Here is a 21,624-nt window from a genome sequence, read left to right as displayed (position 1 = left end):
CACTTTCTGAAACTCACAGATTCTGCAGCTAGGGAGTAGTTTTACATCTGATTATTTTTTTTAAAAACAGTTTGCTTATTTTTGTAAGGCAGGTAAATTTAAAGCTAATATACAGACCCTCTATAGCCACAAATAATACAATGAAACTTTGTCCTCCAATATTGCTGCAGGGATCTGATCCAATAGACACTTACTGTTAAGTTTATATGACATAAATATAGCCTGATATAGTTTGATTCAGCAGACATTTTTTTTTCTGCTTTATTTGCAAGCTGGTTTTTTTTTATAACCAGATTTGAGAATATGTTCCTCTCTATTTTGAATACATATGATGCATTTCACGTTTTGTATTTAGGCTTCCCTCCTAACTATGCCGCATTAGTTTTTGCCATTGCCAGCTTCTATAACAGTACAAGTCATCTTTATTGGTAAAGATAAGTGAAAATTATTTACTCTTTGTCTGTCAAATTCAGTTTATATTTTTGTTTTGGCTTTGTCAGTATATTTTTACCTCTCAATTTCTACGTTTACCAGAAGGAGAACATTAATGGAGACATTATCGTTGGCATTGCTAGCGATAGGGTTTTCAATCTCAAATGTAAAAATAAAAATAATACATCAGTGCTTCAAAACCATCATAATATAAAATTTGTGACAGCTACAATAAAATGAAATATATTGAGTTCTTTTTCATATATTTTTGCACCTGAATCACACACTCAAGCCTCCTCTACAATCACAAAAGCTTTTAATCACGTGTCCATTAAGTTGTACTTCAAAACACAAGTCAAGTATCACCAACTCAGTCTGCAAATGTTTCTTATTGAATCACCTGCGTTATTGGCCAGCGTACCACGATACCCTGGATAGCCTGAGGGTTAGACGGACAAGTGCAGAGCAATACTGGATTTGCTTGCTAACCAAGTCAGCTTTCTGATAATAAAAATAGAAAGCCCCTATCACTTTCCTCCCCTGTGCTCCAACAGATATTAAAGAAGTGTTAACAAGCCCTGGAAAACACAAGATGAGGTGAAGATAGCGACAGTCATTTCCAGAAAACAGGCTCATTTTCCCTTCTTTTTTTGGTGTTGGACCAGGCCTGTTGTGTATCATCGTGGTGTTTGTCCATGAATGAACGGACTCTCTTGGGACCCTTGCAGATAATACCTCCGCAGGGTCCAGGTGAAGAGGGTGTGTGTTCCATTAAAACACAGATAATGGGACGTCTGTCACTGGAAAGCAATTCTGAGTAATCATATATAGCTTATGCTCAAATTTCCTTATCCAAACATATTTCCTAATCGCTTCTGTACAAATAGCCACAGATATAAAAAAGAATGTACCTGTTAGGGGCTCACACACGAACGTACCAAGCACAGCTGGGGCGGAGTGATGAGATGGAGTAAATGCTACCACAACTGCTGAGGATACTTAGGAAATAAAATAGATTAATATTTACACAAATGAGAAATTAAAGGACTTGATGGTCCTGCTTGTTGTCCTTCACTACCTAAAGGGCAGGAAATTTCTGAATCACAAGATAATTGGATTTTCTAAGCAATAATGGGGGTTGAAAGCATTTGTTGTGAGCATATTGAAACTACATAAATATGCCTAATTTCTAGACAGAAGAAGTCATTAACTTGGTGTTGAAGCTGTAAATAAATTGTTCATTCAAGAGGGAAACTTAATACTGTGTGCACTATTAAAAACAGATATTTATGGCACCGCAGCACTTACTTTTACAGCTGTGTTTGTGAGCTCCTTTACACTTCATCTGGGGAATCTTTCCCATACCACAGGAACTGCAACCGGCAAGAGATCCCAGCCCTCCCGGCAGCAGTCCTGTCTCGCAGGATGGGCGAGGAAAGGCAGAGGGAGTTGACAAATTGCCCAACTCCACTGCTGGGGTCAGGATTAGCCACGGGACTTTGGAGGGGCTGAGACTCTTCCTCCAGAGCTGCTGGTGTTTATGGAGTCCTGGAATCACCTGGACCCTCCAGGGCAACATCAGACCACATACCTCTCGTTTGCCTCTCCTAGCAAAGACTAACTGGTTGAAGTTAGTCAACAGGGTTGGGGTGGAGGGTGCCTTGCCCGACTCTCCAGGACGAATCCCAAGGCATGTTTATTACTGCCCATGCCGTGTTAAGGGGTACTCCTCACATGAGTAGGGGAAATTGTAGATGCTCGATTTGTAGATGACCCCATTTTCACTGGTGGTCACTGGAGATTTTTGCAGCTGTTGAATGGCTCAAACATCTCAAAAGACAGGAGTCAAAGTAAGTCTTCAAATAAATTAACACAATAAGCAACTACCTGTGGGAAGGGCATAAAACCACAAAAACTTCCCCAAATAACCTAAACTATTCCCTTTTATCCCCATTGGCCTTAACTTTCGCATGATTTAGGTCTATGCTCTTACAAGGTTGCTGAGATGTCAAACCCCAGCTACTTTGATAACTCGTCAGTTAGGCAGAGAGTTCAATTAGTTGGGGACAGGCTAAACCCTGTAGACTTTGGCACCTTGCCTGCGACTACACACATTTTAAACCACAACCACCCTGTCTTATGCAACTGTGGATAAATATCAGAGCTGCAGGGATACAACAAGGGTAAGATTTCCGAAGCTGAAAAACTCTCTGACAATGGTGCTAAAAGGTTTCAGTGGATTCAAATTCCACAGTGCCAGGCCCAGCCCCCCAAAAAACATGTTAGAAAGAGAGAAGGAGGGGATCACTAAGGAGAGGAAATAAGAAGGTGGCTCAGGAAACAGGTAACTTGTAACACCGCTTTAGCAAGATTTAGTGAGACTCAAGGAAGGATTTGATGTTTAAGAGCTAACCCAATCAAAACTTTTCAAAGTGATATAAAACCTGCTAGTTCAAGGCAACTTGTAACCATTTGACATTAAAATGAACCTTTCTGAAGGGAAAGATTACCTTCTTACTAGGGAGTTTCTTGCACTTTGATTTTTAAGATCTGCTGTGCTTATGATCAGTGAAGAAATGTAATTTTACATGGGCCCTGGATTACTCAGAATGTAACTGTATGATTTTTAATTTTAAATTTATTTTATTTTTATTGATCAAAAAGTGCTACGTGGGAATGGGGCAAGACGTGGAGCAAGGATTATTGAGGGTCTAAAGGCAAAATGCTGAGGCAGAAAAGATGAAATTAATGCACTGAAATGGGTAAGAACATTGAAATTGGGAGAAAGGGTGGGTAATGAATGAATTGAATCCCATGCTTGGGATTTTTTATATGCTGTCATAAAACTTGAAAGACTGTTAACTTGAAAAATTAGGCCATTCATTCTTTCCTATCACCACCACATTGCAGGTAGCAAGTGACTACAAGCATCCTGTGGTTGTCGACACAATATCATGCCCTCCCATTTCATTCTAAGCTTCCTCCTTTTGAAACTGGTCTTGTAGGTAAATTCACACGTATGATGCACGACGTCTGATGACTGGACCAAATGCTTCACGGATTAGGCACGCATCCGTTCCTCAATGAGTGAGAACATGAGTGACAGCTTTATGTGATGACAGTTACAGAGTGGATTCTTCTGTTTCTTCCATTATCCTCACTCAAAGTAGCTCATGAGAAATGGAATTAGCAATGAAAAACTGAGGTCCTAGTCGTGGTTTTGATGACAATGTGCCATCTGACTGCAGCAAATTAAATATCTTTCTGAACCTCAGTTCTCTCATCACAGGATGGCAATAGTTCTGTACGTGTGAATCATGTCACTGTTACGTGGTATAACAAAATTTTTGCTATAAAAGAGTTGTGTGGAAGGTGTTAACATAAAATTAGCAGCTGGAGAAGGAATATGAACTGAGTTGCAGACAGCACTGCTCCTAGGGGAGCAGATCCCCCTCCTTCCTCTAACTGTTTTACACTTAAAATACAGCGACCTGCTTGTGAGCATGCCGCTTCTGTGCACACACCTGAATGTGCACGCATGCACACACACACATGCGTGCACGCACACACACGCGTGCACGCACGCGCAGAGCATCTTCTCCTGCTTATCTCAGGAACTTCTGTCTAAAGCAGGCTTCCGCACACGGCAGCAAAGCAGTAGTGTTGCACCCCCAGGGGAGTCTGACACTGATTTAAAAACTAAATAAGGAAGACTTCCAGACCTCACCTCTCCACTAAAGTTAGTCGTGTTCTTCTATACGCTTGAGCTACTTTTTCACCAACCTCCATAATTACCTCCTAGAAGTTCTGAGACACCAGCCAGTAGCACCAATCCTCCTCCAGTCTCATACACTTTATGTACAACACCAAATAAAATAAAAAGTTTAAATAATGCTGCTCTAAGCATGAAGAAAAACGTTAAGCAAATTTGATGTCAGGGAAAGATTTCATTTTTCATAATCACACATCTCCTAGAGCATTCCCCGTCCTCCTCAAGGCAACGAGAGAAATTAATTGATGGCATAAAGGCATACTGTTATCAAATAGAATTTTACTACAAATTTTAATTTTTAGTAATAGGTAGGATGTGGGTGACATCAGAATTAAAAAGGGGATTTTTTTCCACACCTTTCACACCCCTCTTAGTTATGCTTTGAAGCCTTATCAGCATTCCCTTGACACATTTTGCTTAATATTGATATGCCAAAAACATTTCTCTGGAGTAACTCTAGAAAATACCTGCATTTACACTGTCCATGTCAGAGAACAGAATTTGCCAGCAGCGCTTCAGAAGAAACCTGGGTCTACTTCCAGCATCCCCCAAAATATGAGCCGATCTCAAGCACTCACATAAATATTGGTAGGTCCAGGATACTCTATACTGTGGTGTGAAGCTATTCTACAGGTAATATTAAGGGGTGGCTTTGGAATCATTACACGTTCATGAGGTCTGTTTGAGAAGTCTATGTCTGCCACCCTGTCGTTACTGGATGCACTTTAATTGCTGTCGCAGCCATGGGTGAACTAAGCGTGCCAGGTCTCAGCTAGCAACAGATGCGTGTAGTTTCAGACTGCGCATGCTAAAACGAAAAATAACGCAGAGAAGAGCAATGATGTTAAACCTCTGGACAAGAGGCAGGTGGGGATCTCGGGGGACTCTGCATGGGTGGAGGGGCATCACTTTTCCTCTCTACGTTCCCTTCCACCACCAGCCTGAGCTACCAGGGGCCGGCTGAGACGCCAACTCGGAGAGAGATGCTGCAGTGTAAGCGGCTCTGCGCCACGAGCGTGGGGACCCCAGCCCTGAAGTCTGGGGTCTCGCTGCACGTCTCTCCTCACGTCCTTTCCCGCTGAGGGTACGCTGCTCTCGCAGCCCCCGCAGTGTGACGCTGCCTCGCCGGGGAGCGGGGCGCTAGCACGGCTTGCCTCCGGCCCTTCCCCGCTGCCCGAGCGAGGTGGCTCCCGCACGCAGCGCTGCGGAGCCGCGGCGGCAGGGAGCGGCGGCAGCGGAGGGAGGCGCGGGGCGGCCGGGCTGGCTCAGGTGTCAGCCCGCTTTGCGGGTGCTGCGGTGCCGTGCTGCCCGTGCCCAGTAAGGCCGGCAGCGTGCAGAGCCGTGCACGGAGAGCCGCGGTACCGCTGGGCTACCGGGGTACGGCCTCGCACGGGCTGCTTGAGTGACAAGCGAGCACCCGGCAATGCGTAGCTGCTGGCTGGGTAGCAGTGACCTTTACGCTTCCTCCAAGGCTCTGCTGGCACGTGATCTCTGGAAACGGCCCGGGTGCTTTCCTCGGAAGAGTTTGTCACAGCCAACACATACAAACCTTGATGACAACACCTAAGGCTGACACGGTTCCTGCTTCTTCAATGCAGCACGGCCCCGGTTCCCAGGGCTGGTGGGCACCATCCTGCGGCCGAGCACCGAGGTGGACTGAAGGCACGTTTGTTGCATTAGAAGTGTAGAATTTACGCTGGTAAATGTCGTAGCTGAAGGGATAACCTGATTCAGAGAATATGGGAGATCTTTCTGTTTGGATGGCAGGTTTATCTCTGCTCATTTTTTAAAGACAAGGGGATAATGCCCCTGTTGGTCAGTAGGGCCTGTATGTATAGGTGGGATAATGCAGTCTACTGTGGTATATTGATTTTTGCATATCTCTGCTGGGCATCTTGTTTAGGAGAAGTCAACCTTGTATGTACTTGCCTAGTAAATAAGATGGCAGACCTTGATTATAGTGAGAGCGCTAGCCATTGTCTTTTTTTAAGAGATAATTGGTCTAGCTCTGAAGCACATTAGCTGTCAAGTGATCTGCGTATTCACACAGATGCTGCACAACAGAGTATTTTTCCTTACCTAACAGTAAATCGAAAATATATATATCTGTAATTGACTCCGTCAAGATCGCATTAATCATCATTAAACAGTAAATTAGTAAATGTCCAGTCAGGAAATACCACTCAGCTTAGACGTATTTCCTTCTTTTCTTTTCTTTTAACAACAGTTAATTGTCTTCTTTTTAAAATAGAAAAATGTGGGCCTTTTAATATGAATAGCCACAGATAGCCCCACCTTGGCCAGAGAAAGTAAGATAAGCAGTAAGTCTAATTTATCTTCCTTGATTTATAGTAAATTTGGATCATTAAGCCCCAGCACTTGACCTTGGCTTGGGTTCTGGTTCACTGTCTCTGCACCACACTCATTTTGCTGTCTGTCATGGAGTGAGTGGTGTTCCAGCAGAGAGGGTTGTGAAGCACCAGTGAATTAGAATTACAGATTTTAGAAATACTTGGGAAATTTCAATAAGTTTTGATAGACCAGCAAGGTGCTTCCAAACCATGTCCCTTTGCAGGTTTGCAAAGCACATAACTTGCAAAGTAATCTGTTTGTCCTTCCCTTCCTAGCAACCAACCCACTTTTATGCAGACGCGTACCTCTGGGCTAATAGAAATACTCCTGGACATGCTGCTTTTGCCCAGAGAGTATTGCTGGAGGGAATAAAGAAGAGAGATGGTGTAAAAGGCAGGCAGGAAGCTGAGAGGCAGGAGAAGGGCAGAAGCTGGGGGATCTGGTGGGGAACCAGGCTGCAACAGCCAGAGAGGAGGTGCCAGGGCTGTGGGCAATGGGAGTGGCTGGAAGGAAAACAGGTGGGAAGAGAGGCAGATGGGGAATTAGGACACAAATACACAGTAATCCAAACTTCTTTAAATCAGATGGTCATGGAAAAACGTGGTTTGCTTCCAGTCACTGCTAGAGATTGAACTGGATGATCTCAAGAAGTCCCTTACAATCTATATATTTCTAATTTTTTTTTAGCATCAGCCCTCCAAATTACAACTGTTTCACTTTACACAAGTGTGTATGATCAAAGGGTTTTCCTAACTACTTAATGGTTATTGTAGCAAAAAAAAGTAGACAAAATCAGATCCCAGCACATGGGAAACCCAACAGAGAGGTAATTTATTTATGGTATCATATATAAAATATGATACAAATAGGATTGGAACTTTTGAAATCAATATTTTTTCTAATTTAAATCTAACATTGTTATTCGCATATAAGATTCTGAAGCTTCTAGAGAAAAATTCACATATAAGAATTTAGGACCAAAAGTTCCATACTAACTTAAGAAAAATACCCCCCCAAAAAAACCCAGCAAAAATCAACCAAGTCACAGAGAAGAACCCTGTTAAAAGAACTGACAGGAAAAAAGTCATTTCAGAGGGAATGATAAATGCATATAGCAGATCAAGAAGTACATAAGAAATACTCTGGCTGCTGGACCAGAGCTTTGAATTAACTTTAGTAGGTGGAGCCAGGAAGCAGTAATAAGGATAAAATAAACCATGTGTCCCGGAATAATTAGATAATTCTCTGACACAGCCCACACAGTTTTGGTTGGTTCAGGCCTGTTTCATGGCCAGTTCCCTGTGTTCCGATGTGGTCCTCCATCCATTTCTCTCACTCCGGACTAAGTTCTTCTGCAACCACAAGCAGATGTTCTCCAGACTACAATTCAGAACAGAGAAAACAAGCTGTATTGGAAGGATTAAATAGCTCGTGGGGTCATATGGCATCTGCCCAGAACTGGTGGTGCTTTGGAGACCCTTTAAGAGCAGGCAAATGAGCACGAAGTAGGAAGGAGACATAATTTTATAGATCTAAATGTACCACAGCCTGTGCTCTTAAAATATCTCAGCATATCCACAGGGAAAAAGACAGGAGGATCACCACATTTATGTGATTATTGTTCTACATGTTGTACTCTTAAAATTGTACATCTGTCATCTGAGAGGATTTATTGTGCTCTTCACTTAGAGCTATTGTCAGTCAACAAGAGATATTTCGCTAATTTACAACTGTGTCAAATCAAAGCCTTTACAGAGCTGCCATTTTATCCAGATTATTTTTAGTGCAGGTGTTTCACTTGCACAGGAGGAAGCAGCAATATATTGTGATCAAAGAGGGCCTGAACGTCCAGAGTGCCAACACCAGCTCTTCGTCAGGTGCTATCTGACTCATTGGCTTTTAATGCGTAAAATGAGTAAGTAACAATTATTAAGGTTGATAAGAGTGTCTCACTGAAGTTAACAGGAGTGGACAAACCCTGTCCTCATGAACAGTGATGCCGACTCTGAAGCCAGTTAGTTAACACTGCTAAAGCATTAGCAAATGAGAATAAAAAGCGTAGGGAATGTTGCGATTTATTAACACCGGCATTTTGTGTCTTCTTTCCGTGGATGAAATCACTGCGGACCTACAGGTCCCTCTGCCTGCAGCCCCACTACGTCGCGCCCGGGCCCCCCGCCCGCACCCCTCGCAGGGGCTCAGCGCTTCAGATGCCCGAGGAACGGGGCAGCACTGCCGAGGGGCTGGCGAGCAGCTGCACCGCTCCCGGCCGGGACACGGCGGAGCGGCGCGGAGCGGCGCGGAGCGGCGCGCAGCCCCCGCGCTCCCGGCCCGCCCCGGCCCGCCCCGGCCCCCGGGCGGCCAATGCGCGGCCGGGGGAGGCAGAGCCGGGGGACGGAGCCGGGGAAAACATCAAACCCGACTTTCTCACCTCGAAGGGGCTCAAGCGCTTCCAATGCTTCCCTGCCTGCCGCCCGCCCCGCCAGCCCGTCCTCCCCGGGAGGGCCCTCCGACGGCCAGGGCTTGCCCCGCCAGCTGCCCCCTGCCCCCCGAGGACGAGAGAACTGGGTAGGGGGGAGTCACTGGCCACCGGTCCCCTCGGCCCCTGCTGCCCGGCGGCGCGGCGGGACTCGATGCGGCGGCCATGGGGCGCGGAGCCCCCCTCGGAGCGAGCCTGCTGCGGGCAGCGCTGCTGCTCGCCCTCTGCCCCGCCGCCGCCGGCGGCTCCTGGATGTGAGTAGCGGGGCGCGGGAGGGAGGGCTGCGGGGCGCCCGGGCCCTCGTCTCCGCCGGGGCCCGGCGCTGACCGGGGGCACTGCTTCTGCAGGTGGCTGGGCATCGCCACCGCCGGCGGGCCGGAGAAGCCGGGCTGCGCCAGCCCGCCGCTGAGCCGCCGGCAGCAGGACCTGTGCAAGCAGAAGCCGGAGCTAGTGCCCGCCATCCGGGAGGGAGCGCGCCTGGGCCTCCAGGAGTGCCGCAGCCAGTTCCGACACGAGCGCTGGGACTGCCGCCCGCCGCCCGCCGCCCGCCGCGGCCCCGCCGCCCCCGCCGCCGCCGCCTTCGGGCACCAGCTCAGCAGCGGTGAGTGTCCGCCCCGACGGGGCCGCCGGCCCGCAGGCTCGCCCGCCGCCGCCCCCCCGGGGCAGGGAGGGGCGCGGGGCTCCCCCGGTTCTCCTCGCCCCGGTGGGGCGGGCGCGGGGTCCGGCCCAGAGGAGCGCCGTCGTGGCGGGCGGTTACCGCAGCCACTGCGGGAGGCCGGCACAGGTACCCGGAAGGCACCGAGCGGGGAAAACTGGCCATCGTCTTTCCAAAATTATTGTTGCTTCTTGTAATTTTTGCTTAATGCGTCGCGGATGATGATGCCTTTAACTAGATCCACTTAACTGTGTTGAAATGTTGTTTTTCTTAGACTGATGTTGGGTTTATCCCCTTATGTCATAATTACTAAATGAGTGGGGTAATGACACATAGTATTTCGAAAAGGTCACTTGATTGCAGGTAGAAATCTGCTCGCAGCACCATATGCAACATGACTTGCTTCAAAATGCCACATATGTGCTTGATTAGGTGACATTGCTCAGCACGGCAAGACCAAAGCTGGTTTCATTGCACGAGCTCATAGTGGTGTTGCTGAAATTTATACTGAAATAGGGACATTTTGCGTGTATCAAATGGCAGTATCGAAGGTCTTGATCCTGCAAGTTTGAGCAGTCTGCTCAACGATTTCGGTGTAGCCATTGCTGTGAAATTAAGTATTGTAGTACTTCATTTTGTGTTTGTGCAATCTTCACTTTCTACTGCAATACAACAGTGAAAAAACCCCCAAGCATTAACGGCGAAAATGTAAAATAAGCAATAAAAAGTGATGCATATTCCAAAAAGGGAAAAACAAAACAAAACAAAAGCCAGGGAGCAGTTTACCCTACTATATGTAGCCATATGTATTATATGTTAGTCCTTCTGTCCAGGCCTTCCTACAGGCCCATAAATGAGTGGCACTGCTAACCCACAAAGCTTCACCAGTATGTGGAAGCATTTTATGATGGTACCAGTACCACAGACTATTGCAAACCGAGAAACAAACAGGAACCTTCCTGCCCATGAGCAGAAACTTGGGAGTCTGGAAATAACAAGTTGTTTTTACAACAGGGAAAATTAGTACAGTGAAGTTTTAGCTGCAGTTAATGGCCAGGCATTGATTTTCAGTTTGCTTAGGGAGTATACCTTGCTTAATACCGTTCGAAGATCTGCTCCACGTTATGCCAGAAGTCTCAGAGAGTGGGAGGCCCAGGCAGGTCCCTCCATGTTTCTTCCAAGATACAATAGGAACAGTTAAAGACTTTTTATACTGCCGTCTTGCTTGTGGCCAGCTTCTTCTAGGAAAAGCACATGGCCTAAACATTCTTGTTCCATCCTGATTTCTGCCTGGTTTAAGCTTCTCGGGGCTGTTTGCAACCTTGGTGAGTTAGAACCACCTCAATGTTTGCTAAATTTAGCATGAGGTAAGTTCTGGCCCTATACCAAAGTAACCCGGGATCGTGACAGCTTCAAGTTCCTCCTCTGAGATCTGAACTAACCTTTTCTTCTTCAAATCAATATAAATAGTGAAAAGCAGAGTGGAGAGTAAGGGGGGCTGGGTATGGTTTGGGTTGGGTTTGATTTTTTTTAATTATTAAAACTTAATTGGCTTGAAAATTTCTGTGGCAAATAAAGTTTCCAAATGGACTTAGAAAGGAGTTACCAAAAATCGCATGGTGCAAGCAGCCAGAAACAGCACCATTAATAGCATGGTCATGTGAAGAGGCACTGAAGTCTTCTTTGGATGTGAATATCCCCTGCTTTACAAGTTAGCTCTACAGCCCGTGCTGTGGTGACTTTAAACTTGTAACTGTTCCCTTTTAATAATAGTCTGGCTTGTAAAAGTGGTTTCTACGGCTCCACCAGGAAGGTGGTCAGGGGGAGTTATGAAGTAACATATTCGTGCCTTGCTTTGTAGGCACAAAGGAGACCGCGTTCATATACGCAGTGACGTCGGCGGGCCTCGTGCATTCGGTGACGCGATCGTGCAGCGCAGGAAACATGACCGAGTGCTCCTGCGACACGAACCTGCGGCATGGCGGCTCGGCCAGCGAGGGCTGGCACTGGGGCGGCTGCTCCGACGATATCCACTACGGAATGTCGTTCAGCAGAAAGTTCCTGGATGTGCCTGTTAAGAACGTAACGGGCAAGAGCGGGAGCGGACTGGCGGCCATGAACCTGCACAACAACGAGGCTGGGAGGCAGGTACGTGCCACCATTCGGAAACGGCAGCAATTGCTTGCTCGGTTTCATTGGCAAAATGGCATCAACCAAACGTGGCCTGTCCTTGACTGCAGGTGCAGATGGGGCCGACGGCAAAAACTGCGCTAACACTGCCAAAGCAAACACGTGCAAACCCAGAACCAGAGCTGGTTTTAACTAATTAACTAACTAAACTTCACAGGTTAAAATAAAGTCGCAAAATGCGAATAAGATCTGGAGTGCTAACCAGAGTAATTTCAAATAGGTACTTGATATTCTTGAAGTACTTGAAGTAGTCTTGTTATCAGCATAATACATGAGGAGTTTTTTCACTGATGAGTCTGTTATCATCATGACTTGCATTTTTAATTTGCTCTAATACTGAATGAGCGGGCAGGCTGGACATGAGGCATCGTTACCCACCCACAGCCTGGGGTCTGCCTCCGAGAGCAGAACTCTAGGACCGTTCAGAGGGGAAACTGAGGGTTAACCTTTTCCTTTAAAAGCTGGGATGGAAATGACACCTCTGTTTTAAAGTAGCTCACTGGTTAGGGCACTCCTCGGAGAAGTGAGAGGAGACTGGCTTCGCATAGCTCTTCTTCAGCCCAGAGGACTTCAAACCCACCGTTGCGGAGGAGAGGGGTGTGTGATGTTGGGTCCTCCAGTCCTGTTCTGCAGAGGATGATAAACGGGGCAGAAGCAGCCAATACAGGGAGATGTGAGTCTGGAATCTAGTGCTTGGGGCTTACGTCTGGAATGGCAGAGACTTGGATTCTGGTTCTTGCTTTAAAATTAGTTTCTCTGCTTTACCTTGGAGTTTTTAACTTCATAAGTGTTTAATGGCTCTCTCTGGCCCCATAATACTTTAAAACTGTTCTGTTCAGTGACACAGCTATAACTGAAGAAAAAAAATGGAGGCCCTCTGGTTTCGACTACACATATTGATGAACTCCATTGTAACTCAGTAATTTCCTGTAGCCAGAAGCAGCATCAGTGGGTTTTACTGAATATAACTTTCCTATCAGCCATAGACAGGGAACAGCCGTAGTAAGCCATCATAAAAGCCATAGTGGTATCATTGCAAACTACTTTAATTTAAACTAATTTTTACAGTTTACAAGGTAATATATTTTATTTAATTTAATTAAGTTATATAGTTGGAAAACCAGAAAATCTTTCAGGGACACGGGCTCTTTTCAGGATTGAAGTAGAAGAAGCAAACTTTAAAACTAAGTAGATGCCGAGAACAGTTACTGTGAGTTTAATTAGATGCCAGTCAGCTAAATCATCTCCAAGGAAAGGTGGTTGGTATTGTGTAGTAGGGGATGTTAATAAAAGGAACAGTGATTCTTTCCTTTGGGAGAGAGCAAAGGGTTATTTATCGCATTTGGAGAGAGAGAGGGAGTTAAGGGAGTAGATAATAATCTCCATAAAATTATCTCTCTTAATTTCAAGATTTTTAATATACAGTACAGATATGAATGTTTATTTTAATACTTATGATTGTCATTAGACAGTGCCATTTTCTCAGGTTAGGGTGAGAGTCAAAGTCTAGGGAAGAAGAGTGCAAGACTCCAGAGGAACTTCAAAGAGAAACAGAGATGTGATTTCTCTGTTTAGGTGGCAGCGACACAGGTCTCCGATACCCTGTGCTCTTGTCTGCCTCTATGTTAGCAGCAGCAGCAGTTTGCTGTCCTTTTGTCTCCAGTGACAGTGTTCGTTTATGGTCTTCCAGCACCAACCTCGTGCTCCTCCCTCACTCCTGCAGGTGTGCCAGCACATCTGGCTGGCTTTTGCTCTGTGGACTGTACCAAGGAACCATTCAGCTTTAATAAAAGACAAACCACACACACAGAGCCTAGAAGAGAAACTTTTCTTTTGGTGTGCTTTCTTTAAAGTTGGATCAGTTCCCTGATTTCATCTGTAGTGGTCACACCGGCAGTTGGGCCACCTGCGTTATGGGGACAGGACTGACTGGCGAAGGAGAACAGAGCATTCAGCAGAAGAGAACGTGTTTTCAAACAGTAAGCTAAAGCAACAGGGGGTTGGAGGATGTGGTTAAGCGAATCTTCATTTTCCACGAATAATTTTTTTTACAGGATCCAAGTTAATCTTAGATGCCAGTTACATGCCTGAAAATATGATCGATTCCAAGTCCACATCTTTAATGTCATGCAACTGTAGTGTCTTCTACTACTATTCTTGTTGAGTGGTACCTCTTACTATACATAACTTCATGAAAGCAGGGTGTTAGACTAGGCTGCCGGTCTCTGGGAATGTGGTGGAATCTGGCCCAATAGTATCTGTCAGGTCCTGAGGACCTTTTAGGGTTTCAGGCTTTTCACGATACTGAGACCTCCAACAAGGCTCTCAAAGCACGCTGTCACAGGCTTATTTGGTGCACATGATACTATGCTCATTCCTTTTCCAAGACACTTTTCTCTGTTTTTTTTTTTTTAAAACATCCGCTGCAAGCCTGAAAGACCAGAAGACCCTTATTTCCCTTATTTTGTATCAATGGTGTATTTGTTGTTCATTATCTTGGAAGAAAATATGCAGAGTATTTAGTCAGCTTCTGTGCATAAATATTTTGTAACTTAATGGCAAACTGTGGGATAAAGCAAATATTTTGACCACTGTCCAGAGCGAAAGAAAATGTTTATTGTTGGTACTTGGGATTTCTAGCAGCGATATTAACTGAAGTAAAGTTTAGCGGAACTCTTAATTTTTGTAGTTTCAAAATCTTTAACTAGGAGATGTTGGAAAATGTTGACCTTCATGTTTTGGAGCTTACAAGAAGGATGTTTTGGAGCTTACAAGAAGGATGTTTTGCAATATATTTTGGTACCTTATGACCTATTGTAATAAATACTATCGTGTTCCTGGTTCTGTGTTTTGTGAGAGCAGTCTTCCAGGGACAATACTTCTGTGTTTGTTTGGACTTACTAATGAACTGGTATGTGCAGAATTCTCTTGTTCCTTTCCCATTTCCGTACAAAATGACATTTTACGTTTTTACATCTCATAACTAAATCCAAGATATATCGGTTTTAAAACAGTAAAGATCCTTTGACCGAGTTGTCCACTGTTCAGGATACTAACCTGAACATCAGAAGATACAGATTTCATTCCTTACTCTGCCACAAGATAAATGTTCATCACCTTTTAGCATTGTAATGTTCAGTGTACTTAGATGTGCATATGTGAGCTGGGCACCTCTGCTCTTTGTGTAAAAGGATGAGGGGAGTCAGGCACTATGGGTTGACTATTATTTTATTAGTATTTTTTGCTGATGGAAGAATTCTGCTCAGTTTTCCACTTGTGGAAGTTTATTTGATCTGCAGGACTTGTGTTCTCCCATTTAAACAGTTTGGCTTATCAGAGAGTTTATTTTTGCTGATACTTGTGGGTTGGTGACGGACCCACCAACAGTCTGCAACTGTTTTTAAGTGCTGTACCTCTGGAAGCACATGTGCTTGTCTTCATGAATAGTCCTACCAGTGTCTTAAATTAGGCTGTTTGATTACAGACATCGGTTCCCACTGCAAAACGAGTACTGGCAGCCCTTGTCTCACAGCTGAGAACAGTGCCTGTAAACAGAGAGCTTAGCTTGGAGATATTAATTGGTATTAAGGGGTATACAAACTGATTCCACTGACACTCTCCTTCGCTGCAGACCAACCTCTGCTTTCTGCCCCCCCGCCCGTTCTAGCCATGCGTTCCCACCCCACGCCGCTCCCTCTGTTAACTGCACTGGATCAGTGAAAGGGAGTCAGTTTAAAAATGATCTTTTTTGGGGGTTAATTTTTAACACAGATCAGTGTTCAGCACTGTACCCACTTCACCACTTAAGCCTGCACTCTTGCTGTGCTCGTGCCACCAGGGCTGGGGGCAGCGAGTGGCAATAGGGGCAAGAGGAACTGCTCAGGTGGGCTTGTGGCTGAACACAACACTCGTGGATCCAGCTCAGTTCCACACTGATCGTTTCTCACAGATAGTCAGTCGGTTTCATGACCAGCCTAAGAAAACTGAAAACCCCTCCCAGCTTGCACAGAAGGACACATCTACCCACCATGTTTCTGTGATTAACAGTGCTCCTCTGAAGTTCTCTATGAAATTTTGTTCCTTAGGGAGAATCCTGGCACAGTTTCACAAATAAAAGATTTTAAAGGTGGTGTGAAACTGAGCACTGGTTGTGGCAGTGGAAGTCACTCTCCCAGTAACTCTGTGTGCTGCTGAGACACAGGCAGGAGTTGCAGCCACATCCCACCAGAAGGCTGCGTCGGCTCTATAGGCACCGTCTTAGGCTTGCTTGCAAGAAAGCAGTAAGAGAAGATTCCTAGTCCCTAGATTTTGCTAGACGTTCAACTATGGGAATTTGTTCTTTAAAGTTCACATGGCAGCCTGAGATCCAGGGGCATGTTTTGTGATCAGCCAAAGCAAGAGGTCAGCTCCCTGTGCTGGCAAGTAGAGGCAACCCAAAATATGTTGGAGTCCAACCAGATAATTTGCCCATCCTAGCAGCTGGGAAGCAACAGCCCAGGGTCATGCACAATTGTTGTAACACCATAAATCATTCTAAACCAGAGTGCATCACAGAATAAAAACACAAATGTTTGTAACTGCTGTGGATGTTCTTAGTGCTTCCACACTCAATCACATTTGTAGTCGTTGCATCCATACACTGCTAATATATGCTGCATTTTGATAGTTTGATATCAACCTGAGACTCCAACATCAGTTTCTCCTCCTGTTTAGAAACTCTGTCTCCCTTTAGTTTTCATTAATTCATCCTCAGAGAAACACTCTGTCATCTGCTGCGCTACTTGCCCACATAGGAGTAACTCTTCCTGAGCACTTAGCAGACATGTCCAGTGCTTCCCCTGACAATTTCTGGATCCTTCTGCCTCATCCAGATTTTACTATGCCTGATTCTAGCAGACTTGGAAGTATACTTCTTTCCCCAAGCCAAATTATATATTTTTCCCCTGTTGTTTCTTCCCTAGTTGTACCCTACTATACTGCACTAAAAGCAAGGATTACATCTGTAACCTTATAAATCTTATAGCTCAATGTGATTTCAAATTACTTTGAGATCCTAGTTACTTGCCTTGATACAAATAACTAATCATTAGAAATTGGAAAATACTACTAAATTCCTCTGTTTGTAAACTGTGTGTAAAATTTATCTTTCAATACCGTGTTTCTCTTTCCCTTGACATTTTCTTAGTTTATCTGTATTCTAACAAAGACTTTCTGTCCTTGGATCTCAAATTCTCATCTGCCTCAACCACTGTTATGTCATAATGATGCATATTCTGACTACTCAGTGATTTCCTCATTGATAGATTCTGGAGATGCGAGCACAAGGTCAGGTCTGTCTATTAAACAGAAACTAACCTGTGAAGAAGAGAAGATGATACCTACAAGAATTATGCCAGTTGATTTGCTGCTGAAAGTGTCCGTGTGTGCTCTGGGGTGAGGGCCTGCTTGTTGCAATATTCTTATTTCTTCCAGGATAGGGAATAATCTCCAATCCCCAAAGCAGTCCACAGCACCTAGAAATATCTCCTGTGTTGATGTTGGTGCATCACTTCACCGGGTTTAGTTTGCAAAGGCTAATGGCTCTTCTAGGTCAGGGCATACACCTGCTCTTTCTTGTTAATGGTTCTTTGAATGCCTTGCTTGTTTGGCTTCTGTAGTAACCTCTACCAACAAATAGGTCCTGTTCATTAACCAAAGATGTGACTCCAAGCAAACACTTTGGTCATGTGTATTTTTAATAATGTTTGTAGAGTTATATGCAAATACCAACTTGGGCTTGTGTCAATATCCTTGGGGAAGAACGTGCCAGGAGGCCTCAACTCCCAGTGAAACCAATGGATTTAACCATGTTGGACTCGTCCTAAATTTCAGTGACTGCATTTACCACCACGAAAAGTCCCAGTTTAACACACAGGGTAGAAACAGCTCATTTTATCTGCTCCGTGCCTTGACCAGCTCTGAAACTTTGAGGACGGTATTTGTGCTGCCTGAGCTACAAGTAAGCAGTCTGGGACTTGAGTTTATTTCTAGTCATGCACAGGGTCAGTAGGGCGTGGTAGGATTTCAGATTTCTCACTGCAGAATCAGGGCTTAAGAACAGGCACAAATGAAACTACTTTCTCAGGGAAAACCAGATGAGGGTGCTTGATAGATTTGTTTTCTGTTTTTTCTTCCCTAAGACAGTTTGAAAAAGACATAGATTGACAGTGGTTAATGTTTTGGGGGCTGTGGAGTAAGTGAAGGTTTAGGGTGAACTTTAATAAACAGCATGAAGTTGCATTTTTTTGTCTTCCCCACTTTGTGGAAAATAGTGGTTCCTCTACGGAAGAATAATTTGAATCTGTATGGACCTTGCTACACAAGAATTTTGAAGAGAAACTTACTATGAATTCATTTAAAATTCATTCTTTCTGTTACATTTCCCAATTGCCTTTATTGTAGAAATTAAATATGAGGGAAAAGGTTAGTGAAATGGAAGACACTAGCATGGGCTTTCTGCACCATTAACACATGGCTTGTATGAGTCTACAGGATGGCTCCAGAGAGTACTTTAATGGAAAGGTAAAACAAAACAAGACAAAAATTATGATACTTTGTCCTTCTGCTGCGTCTGTGCATGCGATGATTTTTCTGTGCACTTTTCCAGACTATAATGTGAGTGTTTCACAAATCTAATAGCACAGTTTTATAATATAGCTATTAGATATGCCAGAAGGAAGTGTTATATTGATTGTCTGCTGACTGTTTGAATTGCAGTCCAGATAAAGATACCGCTTGTTTACAGATTCCAGTTCTTTGAGCCTTGGTCTCGTATAAACGGAGCCAAAATTCTTCAGTCTTGCAAAAGCTTAACGCAGGCTGCAGATTCCCACTGCTGGTCAGACAGTTATCGTTCAGCCCAGTGCTTGCATCTGCCTGGGTGTGGAAAAGTAGCCCACCTAAGAGTATTTTAATGTTGGTAATAACCGTGGAAATTTTGCTAAAACATTGAAAGTTATAAAAGTAATGTGAGTACCACTATCAAATTGTGGTAACTAGAGCCGTTACGCAACTGGAAACACTAGAAACTCATGATACGCCTAAATCACAAGAACAGGGCTTGATCCTGTAAGTAGGAAGCACCTGAGATTTGCTCCAGAATACCCGAGTTGAAGATACCTCTGCTGAGCTCTAGGGGCTCCTTTGAGAGACTTTCTGTGGAGCTCAGAGACGTGGGCATCGTCCTGCTCTTCCAGCGCAGGTCTGCCCCGAGGCACCTCCGGGCTGTACGCTGCACTGCTGCGGACGCGCTGAGCCTTGCTGGTCGCACAGACGCCGTAGTGTGACCTCAAGCCATTCCCGTGCCCTTAGTTACAGACTGTGTTGTGTGTGTCTGGCGATTGTGATGGTAGCCACAAGGCACCCTTAAAAGACAGCATAGGCTTGACCAGTAAATGTCTTTTCACGTAGGAACGGTGCTGTTACCTGCCCTGTCCCTGCTTCCCTTCCTGCTGTTCCCCACAAGGTCCATTTGCGTTGGTGGGAGGGACTGACACAGGACGTGTCGTTTCAGGTATTCAGGATCCTTCAGAAGGAAAATCCAGCCAGAAGTGCAAGCTTTGACTATTGTGACTCGATATTGCTACGTTATCGCCGTTGCGAAGTGCAAATGCAGAGCACTTCTGAAGATCAGGCTTCTCATGGCGGGGGTCCGGAGTTTGGAAACCTCATTCATAAAACGTTCCCTCCTGTGCTCCGGCTTCCCCACCACTGAAATGGCAATGGCAGCTGTAATGTGAAATACCTGGAGACCTCTGTGTTCCTGATGTCAGGCAGTATTCCTAATGAACGAAAGACCGCATCCAAATGTCGTTCTCCCTTTTCTTTCAGGCTGTAGCGAAGCTGATGTCGGTGGATTGTCGTTGTCACGGTGTTTCTGGGTCCTGTGCTGTGAAAACTTGTTGGAAAACGATGTCCTCCTTTGAAAAGATTGGCCGGTTTTTAAAGGATAAGTATGAAAACAGCATACAGATATCAGACAGACTGAAAAAAAAGCTACGCAGGAAAGAGAAAAGCCAGCGAAAAATACCAATCGGGAAGGAAGACCTGCTGTACGTGAACAAATCGCCCAATTACTGTGTCGAAGACCAAAAATTGGGGATCCCTGGGACTCAGGGAAGGGAATGTAACCGCACCTCGGAGGGCCCCGACGGCTGCAACCTCCTCTGCTGTGGGCGCGGGTACAACACCCACGTTGTCAGGCACGTGGAAAGGTGCGAATGCAAGTTTGTCTGGTGCTGCTACGTGCGCTGCCGGCGGTGCGAGACCATGACTGACGTACACACCTGCAAATAAGATTAAGTACAAGAAAACGCGGCCAAACCGTCCCGCACCGTTCGGTACACGCAACTGCTGCCCGGGCGGCAGTTACCCTTACGGTGTGGGATTGCAGGGGATCAGCCCCCGGGGCAGGGGTATAGCCAAACAACGGGTGGTCCAAGCATTTGGCGTGCGATTGAGCAACTGAGTGAACAGCAGCCTACATGCGGGGACAGCTAAAACGACAGGAAAGGACTCCCGATGACACATTTGAACACGTAACTCCATCAGCAGGGACAGACACTAAACTCTCCAAGTCTTTAACAGCCACAATGTTGTGAAGATCCTTGTGGGTGCTAGGTACAGTGGAGAAAACTCAAATCTCGTTAGCCAGAGACTGAAGAGTTAAGGGGGTGTGTAAGACACATTAGATATAATGCTATGTCGATCTTTTTAAAGTGGGACTAGAAGGATTCGCTAGATGGTTTGTTTCTGCGGGCTTTAGAGGAAAAAAAAAAGTTAGAGGAAATCTTCTGCTGTTGACCATGAAGCATTTGCTTTGCAACCGTTGAGAAAGCTGTCTTCTGCACGATGTGCAGAAAAGCGTCTGGTACTGAGAAACGTGCGTGGCTGGAGAGAGCTGCCTGGGTGGAAGAGGAGGGTCCATCGGCGCGGAGCAAGCTGTGCACAGGGAGAGGGGCTGGAGCACAGCTTAGTGAACATGAACATACCAAATAGCAACTTCCTGATTTTTTTATAGGTTATCTTTCAAGCACACAAAGGACAGGTCTGAGGAGGGACAGAAAGAAACAGAGTTTGATACCTGAAGGAAATAAAATCCTTCACGGACGTTTCCTCAGTATCTGAACGCACAATTTGTGAGTCAGCCGGTCGTCACCCCAGTGTTGGACTGTATGCAATAACCTGCCGTGTTCAACCATCTTGCTGGTGGTTCACCATCATTTTCATGATTAACCGTACAAGATTCAGCCCAAAGAAATCTGCCATAAAGTGAAAAAATTTTTTAACTTTACTTTCTCTTACAGGAGCAGCAGCTAGAACTTTTCATTAGGTTGCATCCTAAGTAGGTTTAATGCACAATGTAATTTATGGATTGGCTCACACCACTAAAATATTTAAACTGTTATCAATAACATTTTCTCCCCCTCCATATGTTGGCTCAATTTTATTTTACATCTGCGAACAGTTGTTTATTTTTATGCAGTGATTTAATGCCTGGCTTAAAAAGCATCATGTGAAAGGATTTCTGTTGTTTAAATGTGCAAAGACCTATTTTTGATAAGACAAGAAAGTTTATATTTTGTAAATATTTAAATTATGCAAGTTATGTAAAAGGTTTCCAAAACTAATGTGATAAGATTACAGCCTTTGACATTTGTTGGTTAGATATTTGTTACTGTTGTAGTACCCTTCAACTGATTTTTA

At 45.0% G+C, this 21,624-nt stretch overlaps 1 protein-coding gene across 1 annotated transcript; it reads left to right on the top strand.

Annotated features, from left to right (window-relative positions):
* Positions 1 to 9,111: 9,111 nt before the first annotated feature.
* WNT16 (Wnt family member 16) lies at positions 9,112 to 20,214 on the top strand (the record flags this gene model as incomplete). The annotated part of the gene is made up of 4 exons (XM_082010258.1): positions 9,112 to 9,289; positions 9,383 to 9,636; positions 11,552 to 11,838; positions 19,750 to 20,214. The coding sequence occupies exons 1-4, from the start codon at positions 9,201 to 9,203 to the stop codon at positions 20,212 to 20,214; spliced, it is 1,095 nt and encodes a 364-aa protein (XP_081866384.1). The 5' UTR covers positions 9,112 to 9,200.
* Between the last annotated feature and the right edge of the window lie 1,410 nt (positions 20,215 to 21,624).

The sequence above is a fragment of the Phaethon aethereus genome, assembly GCF_964289735.1.
Source record: "Phaethon aethereus genome assembly, chromosome: 1".
Lineage (NCBI taxonomy): Eukaryota > Metazoa > Chordata > Aves > Phaethontiformes > Phaethontidae > Phaethon > Phaethon aethereus.
Note: the sequence above shows the minus strand (reverse complement) of the source record. Positions and strands in the feature narration are given on the sequence as shown.